Source organism: Odontomachus brunneus, unplaced genomic scaffold, assembly GCF_010583005.1.
Source record: "Odontomachus brunneus isolate Ranch 3 - 2012 unplaced genomic scaffold, Obru_v1 Obru_scaffold_078, whole genome shotgun sequence".
NCBI classification, from domain to species: domain Eukaryota; kingdom Metazoa; phylum Arthropoda; class Insecta; order Hymenoptera; family Formicidae; genus Odontomachus; species Odontomachus brunneus.
Genome location: NW_022639528.1, coordinates 1675255 through 1688127, shown reverse-complemented (window position 1 = coordinate 1688127; position 12873 = coordinate 1675255). Strand labels below are relative to the sequence as shown.

The window sequence follows — 12873 nt, the reverse complement described above, 5'->3', positions numbered from 1 at the left end:
AACTTCTTACCCTACATTAAGCTCCACCAAGAGAGCATCCGGAGATATACAAAATCAGAAGTGAGGAAAAAATTCGCTGCCCTAAAGCGCGTGTAAAATTCAACTCATGCTATTATGGAAATTGCAATTTTATCCGCAGAGAATTACGTATTTTGCAAATTACAAGGATAACTTCGAGAAATCGTGATTTCTCTGAATAGAAATCTCGCGGAAACTTTATATGCATCTATAAATGGCTGATCAATACCTTGTAAAAGGTACGACGTTAATAATACGGGAACCTACACTCGATCGTGGGTGCGACAGAATTAAACATATCGAATTCGAAGCTCTTAGTAGTGCTACCCTGCCAATTTCAGCTACACGAATGCCGGAGTAAGTACACGTGTATTACGGGTCCTTCAGGACTACTATAGAATATAGATACTATCTACAAACACAATTGTATTATTTTTAAATACACAAGCGTGTAATTTGGCTGAAGCTGTTTTTGCACGTTTTTTGCGCTTTTAAATCACGCCATTTGATAAATTACAATTTCAATAAATTACAATTTCATACTTTAAATGGCTTGACTTAGGATGGCAAAAAACATGTTAAAAAAGATTTAGCCAGAATAACTCACTTAAATTTACAGTGTGTCCGGGTACCCGGCTAATATCCGTGGATTTGACCTGACCTACTAGCTGGATATCCAGGTATAGAAATGCCCGAGTTATACTGACAACACTAGCTCCTTAGTTTCTCAGTAACCGTCATGACTGACGATTATTCGAACTTTGGCTGTTGAGATACACGAACGATCAGAGAGGAAGATGATCCACTTAATTAACGCGGATCACGACTTCTAGACGGTATAACTGGCCTGTCGATGCCACGTACGCGATAAGAGCGTGAAAGTCGATAGCCACGGTGATAAATCCGACATGCATATGTATCGCAATATCGACGGCTTTGCTTAGGAAATAGCACTTCATACAGAGAGAGAGAGAAAGAGAGAGAGAGAGAGAGAGACTCCGAGTTGGAATCCTTTCCAGGCTTTAAATATCACAAATGCGCGCAGCGCGATAATGTGCACATTCCGCGCAAAATTCATTAGCACGGAAGACAACCGATAATTTTCGGCAGACCGGCGTTCGCACGCCGCGGCTATCAGATACTGCTCGTTTTTTCCTCGTTTTTTTTACAGCTCTTTTCCACTTGTCTGTTTTTTGTAACGTAACAAAAGCGCGCGCGATAAAGTCGGCGGATTGTCTGAATTAAATTGACTCTGGTTGAACATTGATCCCCCATTGTTTTGTCTTGCACGGCGAAAAAGTTGGCGCGCATACGTATCATTCCGCAACTAGCTATCGACAAACTACGTGCGCGTCATCGCTCAAAAAGTTTGATAGAATTACATAAAAAAAATTTAGCGCAACTGAATCGTATTTTTGGTAAAAAAAAAATGATAAAATTATATAGAAAGTACACTGTTAAATATTGGAGGGTCAAATTTAAACCAATTTCTTGAGTTAAATAATATTTAGTTATTTTTAATTATTATGTATGTCAAAATTTACTATTTTACTATTTACTATTTTAACACAAAACATGTGTTTAAAAAAACAACCACATCTAATCAACCCATTTAAAACAATATTAAGTCATTTTTTACTAAAACAAAAGTTACATTAACGTGCACATAATAAAAAATAAACTAAATTTTAATCAAATTTAATACATTTCTTAAGTTAAATTATTTAACTCCATTACATTAGTTAAATTAACGACATATTTAGTAGAAACAGTGGCGACTTATAGGAATGGTTAAAAATAACTCAAATTGATTATAATTTGACACTACGGATTTAACAGTGTATATATTCGGATAAATATTCAACAATCTCTCAATGTAATATTTAATGGTTAAACTGAAATAACTGATATAAAACAAAAGAAATTGGTAATTCTCTCTTATACAAGCCGAAATGTGAAATATTGATATTTTTAATAGGAATAATATGTGTGTTCAAATAAGATCATATAGTATTTCAATGAAATTTGTACATGTTTCTATCAATTTTTACCGAATTTTTTCAAATAGGAATTCTCTCTCTCTCTCTCTCTCTCTCTCTCTCTCTCTCTCTCTCTCTATATATATATAATTTAAATTAAAATAATAAATAATTTAAAATAAAATAATAAATCGTACACTACAAAAACGATTTATACAAGGTGAAATTATGTGTTCGAAATCATATCTGGACTATCGTAATTTGATCGCTATCGCAGATTAGAATGCTTAAGAGGTCACGTACTTCTTTAAGAGTGTAAAACAAATCGGGAAAATACATTGGAATGTAAACATAGACGAGTCCACGCTATCGATTTATCAATTTATCTAAGTTAACAGTCGCAGTTATGAATCAAGTCTCGACCACGAGTCAAACTTGGTTTATTAATATATTAAAAACGTGTACATTATGAAAAGACGGGAAAACTTTTTTTATATTTCTCAGTCCTTTGATAATTGTATTCTAAGGTTAAATTCACAAACATTCTTAATATCTAAAGAGAAGTCTAAGATATCAGGTTATTTCGTCAACTCGTTAGGTTTATGAAAACTGCTGGTAGGTTGTACTACTATTTTTTTGTGTAGACCAAAACAATGTGAATTATAAATATTATTAATATAAAATTGAGCATCGTGTAACAGGCGCGTAATATATATTTGCTGACCCATAATTCCCAGACAATACAATCTACTAAAGATATCTTAAAGACGTCTAAAGTACGTTCTGTTTTTTTAGATGTCTTTTAGATGTCTTTCAGTAATTTATGTAATCTGGGACTTGGAACTCACACACATAAATTTTTCTAATTATTTCTTTATAATTTAAGATGAACTAACTTAAAGTCTAATGATTTTATTTTAAAATCATGATGTTTGCTGACATTGATATATCAACAGTTTGGTCTTAATATTCGATATCGATAAATTTATGTAGATGATTGAAAATCACTTTAACCTTTAGATGACTCACTAATTGGAACCGTTACTGTTATTTCGGAATATTATTTCGGATAATGACGCGCGATAGACAATCGCTATCTAATCGCCGACAAGTTGTCACGATATAAAAGAGATCACTCCACTGGCCGTTGTCCTAAAGTCCTCGCGTGTGCGGACAGTATGACGACGTTCTTCATCATTCTCGTGCTACTTCTGACCGGGTGCCCCGTCCGCGGCGTTACGGGTAAATCGTTAGATTTATGGTTCTTCCGCGGTTCCACCCTTTCTCTGTAGGGACGCAGCCATCCTCGACACCCTCGCGCTCTCTCCGTCTTTCTTCCTCTTTCTCTCTCTCTCTCTCTCTCTCTCTCTCTCTCTCTCTCTCTCTCTGTCTGTACCTACCCTCCGTTCGGTTGCTGTCCTCCCTCCTCGTTCGTGCGGTCTCACGTCCCCGTGCAGAAGCACGCATCCCACCTTTCGTTTGTTTCGGAATTTATCGAGCGTTAAGTTTCTCTTTTTTTTCCTTTACGCGTGGAGAAGCAAAAACGAGGTCCATTTTCGCCGAAAGCCAAACTCCGCTTCTCGTCCGCGCGGCGGGGGGTGCTGCCGAACACGAGGGTGTGTGCGCCCGATCGAGCCCCGTCAACGGCGGCGGACGGGCGGACGTGTACGCGACGTCGTGCGCTAATCGGGCTACGTGAAACTGCGTGCTTGCAGAAAACGTCCTGACTACGTCGGGCCACTCGACGCAGCTGAGGGTGGAGTCGGTCGAGAAGGCGACAAGATGCGTTCTCGAGACTAACCGAGCCCAGGTGTTGGCATACACGCCCGACGATCGCAAAATTAGAAGGGACATCGACCGTAACGATTATGATTGGATAAGCAACAACGAAACGTGCTCGGTCACCATCCGATCAGCTAATAGCACTCACGCGGGCGTGTGGCGAATAACGACCGTGGCGCGGGACGACGAGCATGACAGAAAGAAGACTGATACCCGCGATGACAATGCCACCGCTGCGAAAGTGTTCGCATTCAATCTGTACGTTCAGGTAAATCTCGCGTTACACCGGCCGCGTCCAGTTCTGCCTAACTTTGTTGGCCACCGGATGCGACGAGGGAGACGCTCCGCGAAATTGGTCGCCGTGGGCGACGCTAACGCTCCGCTGCAGAATCGCGGAAGTATTAATTGCACGCAAAACCTCATTGTCACGTCAGCTTCGCGTTTACGTCGTAGTTGCACTCCGGATAATTGCAGGTAGAAAGAACCATGACCGATAAGAGGTATACGTGAAGTCGCGTGTTTCAGGAGAAAGTCGACCTACCTTTCAAGGACATTGAGGTGTACGAAGGACACTACATAAATATTAAGCACGTGAACGACTATGAGAATCTCACGGCGTGCAATTTAACAGGACCCTCGGTATGTCGATTAGAAAGCCCGCATCCAAAATATATGATCTCGTTCTTAGCGGGATTCTCTTTATGTCATGACCCCAAGAGGGGTTTTCTTTAAAACCAAGAATATATTAATATCCATATAATCAAAATATTTTAATATCCAGACAAAGAACTTTAATTGCAAAATATTATTTCCTGTAATCTCGTACTCTAAGCGAGAAATTTTAAAGAAAGAATATTCTCTTCTAATGAAAAAGAACAATATTGTGCTTGGAATATTTTCCTTTTGATCTTAGAAAAGATCCCTTTTGAGGTCATACATAAGAGAATTTCTCCAAAGATGCACTGAGAGAAAAGAATCTAAAAAATAAGAAATATTCCTTAGATGGGTACTAATAAAATATTTATTAATCTATTAAACAACTTTTTCATATAATAAAATATATATTTTTTCTTAGAAACCGTAGCTTTTCAAAAAAGCAATTGTTTATTTTTTTTTTAAATAAAAGAGTATATATTTCAATAAATATATTATCTATCAGTACTCAAAAATAAATATTTTCTTGTTTTTTGGATATCTCTTCTCTCAATGTAAGATTAAATTTTTGCGTATAAAAAACACACATAGATACAGCCAAATGAGTCATATATGAGCGGAATAAATATCTGCAATCTTCGCAATGTTATACTTTATTATTATTCTTCAATCGGAGCTCGAAGAGACACTCATACTCTTAGAAAAAATCTAAAAAATCAAGTATCATAAAAATACCGTAAAGAATCACGGAAATAATGTTATCGTGTCTAGTATATACGTGTAAAATCAATACATGTAATTCCACCCCTTATCGGGGGTGTACATGTGATTTAGAAGCAGTCGGTGGATCTACTGGCGGAGACGCGAGATGATTTTCAACTTTTCGGTCAATGCGGCGTCCGTATGAAAGTGCACGTCAACTCGAGCGGCTTCTGGCAGCTCGTCGCGTTCGACAACGATTTCGTACTGTACGTCGCGAGCTTCGGCGTCACCGTGCACCAGCTGGAAGAGGTGAAACAGCCGGACCCGGCCAATATGGTGAGTCTCGGTCGAGCTTCATGCCCCGCTCTAACCGTATCATCTAACTCTGATATTTGGAGTTCGCGCTCTCTTCGCCGCAATGCGCGACAAAAATTTTTGCGAGTTGCAGCGGGCGTATACGAGAACTATTTTCCGGAAACAATTCGTGAAAGAGAGAGTAAGAGAGAGAGAAAGAAAAAAGAAAACAAAGTCGATACAGAGTTCAAAACAATTGCGTGTGATATATAATCCATTTCATAGGAAATTGTAGGAAAAAGAGCAATCGAGTTCTCATAAGTTTTTAGCTCTATTTTGTGACATTTGAAATGTTAAATTATTTTTGCATAAAATTGTGGCTATTCATGAGTAAATTAAAGATATATAAGTATCAGTATATAAAGTATCAAAGCTCTCATTATTTAGGAGAAAGCACAAAAGATACGTATCCTATATAATTTTGTATAATAAATGATATTGTTAGGAAACATAGAAAATGTAGCAATGGGAAAGATAAAAGTTTACAGGAAACATAGAAAATGTAGCAATGGGAAAGATAAAAGTTTTCATAAATAAAATAATGCGAATTATAAATACTAACAATATGTATTAATTTGGGGTGGCTTTTATCGATTAACTTAATTGTCGATTAATTCCGTTGTGACCAGAAAGTAGCTATTGGCCAATTTTTTATTAGTTACAACGGAATTAATCGACGATTAATAAGTCAACCGATTAAATTTAACTTAAGTTTAATTTAATTTAATTTAAATTTAATTTAATTTGAATTTATAATTTAATTGTAACCAAACGATTAAAAGTAACTTAATATTTCGAATGCTGCAAAATGGGGCTAAATTTGGCTGCACTCTTTCATTTATCGTATCAGATTTCGAGTATTCGGCTGCGCTTTGCATTATCGTGAACGTCGATTATATATTTACGGACTCAGGTGAGAATTTACAAGCAAACAGATATATATAATGAAATTAATATTGCACATCCGTCGCGTGCAATTATATAGCGAGAGAAAAAGTCCCACGTGTTTATTAAACGCCCGCGACACTCGAGATTGTCACCGAAAATGCTTATATATTTATTACTCATCCATCATTATTCATTAGTCACTCGCAGAGACCCTATAAATCAAGCAGATCCATAAAATATACAACGTACATACTTGAAAAAACTTGTATAAACGCGGGAATTTTTTTATTTTCTCCCCAAAATGTGCGTGATAACGTGTAATGCAAAAGTATGTAATAATTTATTTGTTTTCATCATGCGTTGACATACATATACACACTCGGGAAAAATTATATGAACAATCGATATTCCCGTTGCAAATATCGTACATCTTGTTTTGGAAACCAATAAAAAACCAAATAAATTGGAAAATTTTAAAAGAGCAGGCAAAAGCAAATTAAAGCCTGAAATTAAACAGAAAAATATTGACTAAGTTAATATTATAGAAGCAAGAAGTAAAATAAGGGAAAAGTTCAATACGGGAAAAGTTTCTAAGAGTTAATAAGGTAGAGGCGTATATTCTGAGAAAAAAAGATGTGAATAATATATATTTATTCGCTATGTACTATGATAACATATTTTCTTATATTAACATAAAATATTTTTTAAATAAGAAAATACACATTTTCTAAAAACCTTAAGACCTTAGTTTTTACACGAAGGCAATTGTTTATTCTATTTAAATAGAAAAATTTAGATTCAAGTAAATATGTTATCAGCACCCACACGGAAAAAAGGTTTGGTTGAATTAACTAAATATCTGGTCGAATATAAACGATCCAGAAATTCCGATGGAAATAACCCGAATTCTATTTAAGTTAACAAGATTTTTGGTTGACTTAAACAGAATTCGGGTTACTTCAATCGGAATTTCTGGATCGTTCATATTCGATCAGATATTTAGTTAATTCAACCAAACCTTTTTTTCCGTGCAAATAAATATTTGTTAGATATTTTTTTCTCTCAGTATATGAAGCTACAGCACGAAAACGTGGATAATCAAACTTGAAACGTGGATAACCATACTTTACTTAAAATTCAAAATAATAGCCTTACATGATTTTAACTTATAATAAGGGTTATAAACCCTTGAGGGAGAGAACTCTTTGTTAGCCATCCTCCGTTTATGTATTTGTTTCGCACTTCTGCAATATTCCGTTTATGTATCTGACTCGCACATTTGCAATTCTCTCCTATTAATTCGAATGATTTCGCAGAACTTCGGGGTTAAGCCGTGCATAGAATGGCACCAGACTTTTAATATCGCTCTCACAGCGTCTCTCCCAATTCAATTTTCGAACGAAACAGGGTCAGAGATGAATGAAGATTTAACATCGAGGTGAACAACACAAGACATGAGCGTAAAATTATGTTCCCCGCGGTGCCACGTTTGAATCGAAAGAACCAATCACGCGCTCCAGTCGACCTCGACAACGACGTCGCGTTGTCGGCAGCTGGTGTAACTGCGCCGTTGGCGCCGGTCGTGCACTTCGACTTGCGAATCGGCTCAGGTAGCGAACATTGTACGTAAGTATATCGGCTTATGTCTTATCGCTCGCGAGTTAAGCACCGTCCAGCTTGCGGTAAAAGCGAGCGAGATCGAAATCGAGGGCGTGCATTTACGGTTACTAGATTCGATCATCATTCGGGATTACGGCCAACCAGAAGTTCTCTCTTCCTCTCTCTCTCCCCCTCTCTATATCCTCCTCTGCCTCTCTCTTCCGTGTGCCGGATACGCGAGGTTTTATCGCGACGGTTCGGCAAAATCGACCCGCGTGTCGTAGCGTACGTCCTCCGGAAAACAAAGTAACGATCAAACGCGGACCTACATGAGCGCGCTGCTAATGGTCTGCATTTCCCATCGGGATAGTCGAGTTTCGCGAATGGCGCGTTGGGAGTCGCAAGCGAAGTTTTCTCCAAACGGTCGCCGCGGCTGTGACGATGCAACGACGTTCGAATCCGCCGAAAAAAAGGGGAACGACACGAATCTTGGCAGGGCGGGCGATAAAAATAGCGTCACGCTATTTCGCGCGATCGCTTATTTGTGCCCGATATTTTGGATTAACGGCAGTTCATGCATTCGTAATTAGGCAATACGCTGTAACTCCCGATTGAATTATTGAGTCGGGGAATATAGCGCCGCGCATATACCGTTGATAATTCAATAGATTATTTATAATATTTGTACGCACATGTGTAATGTGTGTATGTGCATGCGCGCATCCCTTGAATCGGAGCAATCGTGCGATCGTCAATTATTCGCACGCTCTTACGGGATATTGCGGGTCTCCGAGGAAAAAAGGGATCGAACATGATCGCACATTTGTCGCGCTGGACACGCTGGAAATCGATGATTTCTTCGGCTAATTCGCCGTGTTTATTAATTTTCGCAGTAAATCGCCCGGCAAAACGCCCGTGTTTTATTTGCCAGCAGCTTCGGAAAGTTGTGAACGTCCAGTGGGAAACGGCCGAGAGATCGAAGAGCGATTATCCCGGCGATCGTCCGCTTTTCCCTTAAAATCCCCCAAATTTGGCGCACCGGCGGTCGCGCGCGGCCGAAAGCACGTTGCAATAAACTGTCGCAAAATAGCAGCGTAAAAATAAAAGTAACGATCGGGCTTCGGGCTGCACATTGCGATCGCGTTTAGACGTCGCCCGCCGAAACGCCGCTCGCCTTCAAAAAGGGGAAGAAATAGAAAAAGATAGAAAGAGAGACGAGAGAGGGAGAGAGAGAACGGCTCCGGCTTTTAACGGAAAAGCGGGCTCGCGTAGGACGTGCGGAGCCCGGCGGGGCCTGAATGCGCCGAATAATCTTCGATGTCGCTAACGAGAGTGCACACCGCCGTTTACAGGGACGGGTTCCGTACCGAGAAGTTGTACCAACTCACGCCAACTTACTATAATAGACGGCTAACGAGATAGCCGGGGCCGAACGCGCGCGAGCTATCGCTGTTTCGTGGAACACGTAGCTAACGTTAAATGCGATGTAACAAATGTTAGAAAAACGAAGGGAGAGATGCTTGTAACCTCGCTACACATACGCCACTCGCTCGTTAGTTCAAAAGAAGAATGTCGCGAGGGAGAAAAAAAGAATATAAAAGCCGGAAGAGAAGTTGGCAGAACAGAGCGCGTTGTGTTTTAAAACGCGTGTGCGTGGGAGGGAACAGATTCTGCACGATGACTATCTTCGTTATTATCGCTGAACGAAGTTGTGTGTGTATGTGTATGATCGACTGGTCGTTTCCTCAGTCGCGGTAGATCCTAACGAAAAGATCATGGGCGGAAATTAATCCGAATTAAAAATTAATTCGATTTTAGCATAAAGAAAAGACAAGACAAACGAACTGTATGCGTTTATAGTTTCAAAGAGCGAAAATGTCGATAACGTAAAGACGATATGAGCGCTTGAAATTAATTGAAGAACAGTTTTTATTTTCTACTAATTGCTCCATTTTTTTATTAATGGCGTCTTTTTTATTCATTTTTTAAGAGTTAAGCTTGTTAATGAATATTTTTAAAAAAGAAAGTATTGACCATGCTTAATTTCTTGAACGATTATGGGGACCTCAATGTTATCTATAATTTATAATCATCTTATAATATTTATCATTTATAATCATAAAATCTTCATCTTCATTTTTTCCGGAAAGTATTCCATGTGGATTGAGTCATTCTTGCATAACTACGATAATTTCTTATACATATAGATCTTATTAAACGTGTATTCCGTTTCACCATATTCAGCGGAAAACCTCTCATATATAGAAATCTTTCTGCAAACTTTTCGCATATTTTTAAGCTTCTAAATTCAGTTGTGGAGGCACAGCAATCTTCTTTGAAATCTACCTGAGCGGAGGAGGCACGCGTTTCAAATGTAGAAGAACTACAGAACTTTCGTATGAGTAAATATCTGCTCTAAGTGTGACACAACTCGAGATGTAAATTTTAAAATTCATCGTTTTCCTCACGTATTGAGCAACGCTCCAGTTTACTTACGCACCTGCTTTCGTTGTGTGTAAGAACATTTGTAAATCTGTGCAAATAATACGACGTAAAGTTTGCAGAACAAGGTCCGTATTTTGTCGGTACGGTTTTCAAGTATGGCATCCCTTTAAATCGCCCAACTCTCTCTATTTGTATTCCGCGAGTCGCGGAAACCCCAATAATGCACGCGCGCATGATAAGATAACAATCGCGATAACTGGATCGCTGTACAGGGGGTGCGAGTGTAATTAACATCTACATATACGATGAACTTGACCGCTTGTTATCGTTACGCAAGATCTGATCAAATTATTGGTACGGGCGATCTAACAGACACACTCTCTGTTAGCACGTTTCTTCATTTGTACATGGCTGAGTAGTCATTAACTCGATAACCTCTATCTATCTTTGAGGTCGCTAACTTTTCTCGATCTTTTCACCTGAAACCGTAATTAATAAATAGATTATGAATAAACGTTTGTCTACCTATATGTTTATAATTAATTGAAAAGACAAATTTTATTTCCTTTGTATTTTATTACGCATGGCAAAAAAGTTTGATTGGACTAACTAAATTTCCTGTGAAATATAAACGAACCAGAAATTTCAGAATTCAAGTTACCAGAATTCTGTTTAAATTAACAAGATTTCATCAGGATTTTGCTTAATTTAACCAAATATTTTTTCCGTGTAATTTTTAATTTTTTTATTTTCTAATGTTTTAATATTTTTTAATATTTTTAATATATTGTAATATTTTCTAATTTTTTTTTCAAAAAATTTTACAATTATATCAATATTTCTTTGATGGTAAAAGGATATTAAAAAGGAAAATCTTTCAACAATGTTGGTATATTCAGTAGGTATATTAAATTTGCCATCAGCTTCGTAACAATCTCTCTATATGTATTTGCAAATTAATATATCTAGCATTTGAATTAATTCACCTCGCACGATCGCATGTATCATTTACTTCACATTGTACGATTCAACTTTTTCGGCGCAACGAAATTCGTTAATGGTAACGGGATCTCTGAATTATTCGCGCCGAACAAAGTAATGAAACACGCTGTTTCGTACAGAGACAGAGTTGGACGAGGGAAAGGGAGGGAGGAAGGGCGGAGAGAGGATACGCTCGTTAAACGCGAAATTGTATATTAGATTGTAAAATCTAATAGCCACGCGCTAGCATGATATAATCAGCATCACGCAAACGCATTAATTAATCTCATTACGAATTATAGCTGATACAAAATTATCGACAAATATGCCTTCAATAGTAATTGGCTTTCCGGAACTGCATTCGCCGCGCGTTACCATTTAGTAAATACCGTACGCGCAATACGCGCGCGCAATTCGTCCAAGGATTATAGATATTCGGCACTTATTGATTGCCGATATTAGATAACGGATACCTGAGAAGCCGCGCGGCGTGCGCGCGTCATTGCACGACGACGTCGTCCGGCCGGTCGGGGTCTCGCTTTTCCTAATTAGGAGGAGAGAAAGAAGTGGTCCACACGGCAAGTGACGCGTGAATGCTTATCACGCGAGATATTACATTGCTAACAAACACATATACCCACACACATACACACATGCATGTCAGCCCACATAAATCAACGAACTCGTCATCGACGTGATCCCCGCATCGCGTCGCGCCGTTACGCTTCATTTCACTAAATAACGTTCGATTGAATCCCGGCACGATCTTGGATGGATTAGTTCCGTTATTGGCTGTAACAGCTGGAGCTTTTTTCCGATAGTTGGTCCTGCAGTGGGTTCGCGGCAACGCGGGCGTGATCAGACTTCCGGTCAGTCCGGAAATTTGCCAAATAGTGGATCCCAGTGGCGCGATCGTGGCGATATCGCGCCGCCAGTGTTACCACAATGTGAAGGTCGCCACCGTGCTGCACGAGGGTGTATGGCTCGCCCGTTACAATATCTATGGGATGCTGGATCCTGTCGAGCTGCGATTCAGAGTCGTGACTGTGGGTAAGATTTTTTCGCGCGGAGAAACGGCGGGAGATCGATTTCGAGCGGCAAGATATAAAAGGAAAAGTCGCGAGGCTTACGGATATTCGTAAATTTTAACTTAAACTCGTGAGCCACGAGAGTGTGTAAAGTTGTAGAACTCTCGGGACGATCGGCTCAATCAGCAGTTTGGTCTCAACGACGTAACTGAGTTGATTATATTAGGACCTTAACTTAGTTTCCGCCCGCAAATGTTAGATGGCAATGCAAACAGTTCTAGTAGTCATTACTAACGAAACAGGTAGTTTGTGATTAATTTCGACATTTCTCGATAACATTCAGTCAGCATACACAATTATTTTCCTAAACAACAATTTCTTTTGCTTTGTGAAAAATGGAACGCGATAAAGTGTTTTTTCGACATGTGCTTTTGCACTATTTT

General features: G+C 38.8%; 1 protein-coding gene across 2 annotated transcripts in view; it reads left to right on the top strand.

Moving 5' to 3' along the window:
• The first annotated feature begins 3129 nt into the window (after positions 1-3129).
• Positions 3130-12873, top strand: part of LOC116847462 — an 18789-nt gene continuing 9045 nt past the window's right edge. Inside the window, exons 1-5 of one of the 2 annotated variants that reach the window (XM_032822483.1) lie at positions 3130-3239; positions 3713-4047; positions 4305-4418; positions 5271-5471; positions 12224-12452. In XM_032822483.1, coding sequence (XP_032678374.1) covers positions 3176-3239; positions 3713-4047; positions 4305-4418; positions 5271-5471; positions 12224-12452 — 943 coding nt within the window. In that variant the 5' untranslated portion in view covers positions 3130-3175. Of the gene's footprint in view, positions 3240-3712; positions 4048-4304; positions 4419-5267; positions 5472-12223; positions 12453-12873 lie in introns of both variants that reach the window. The other variant, XM_032822482.1, reaches the window with a different exon arrangement.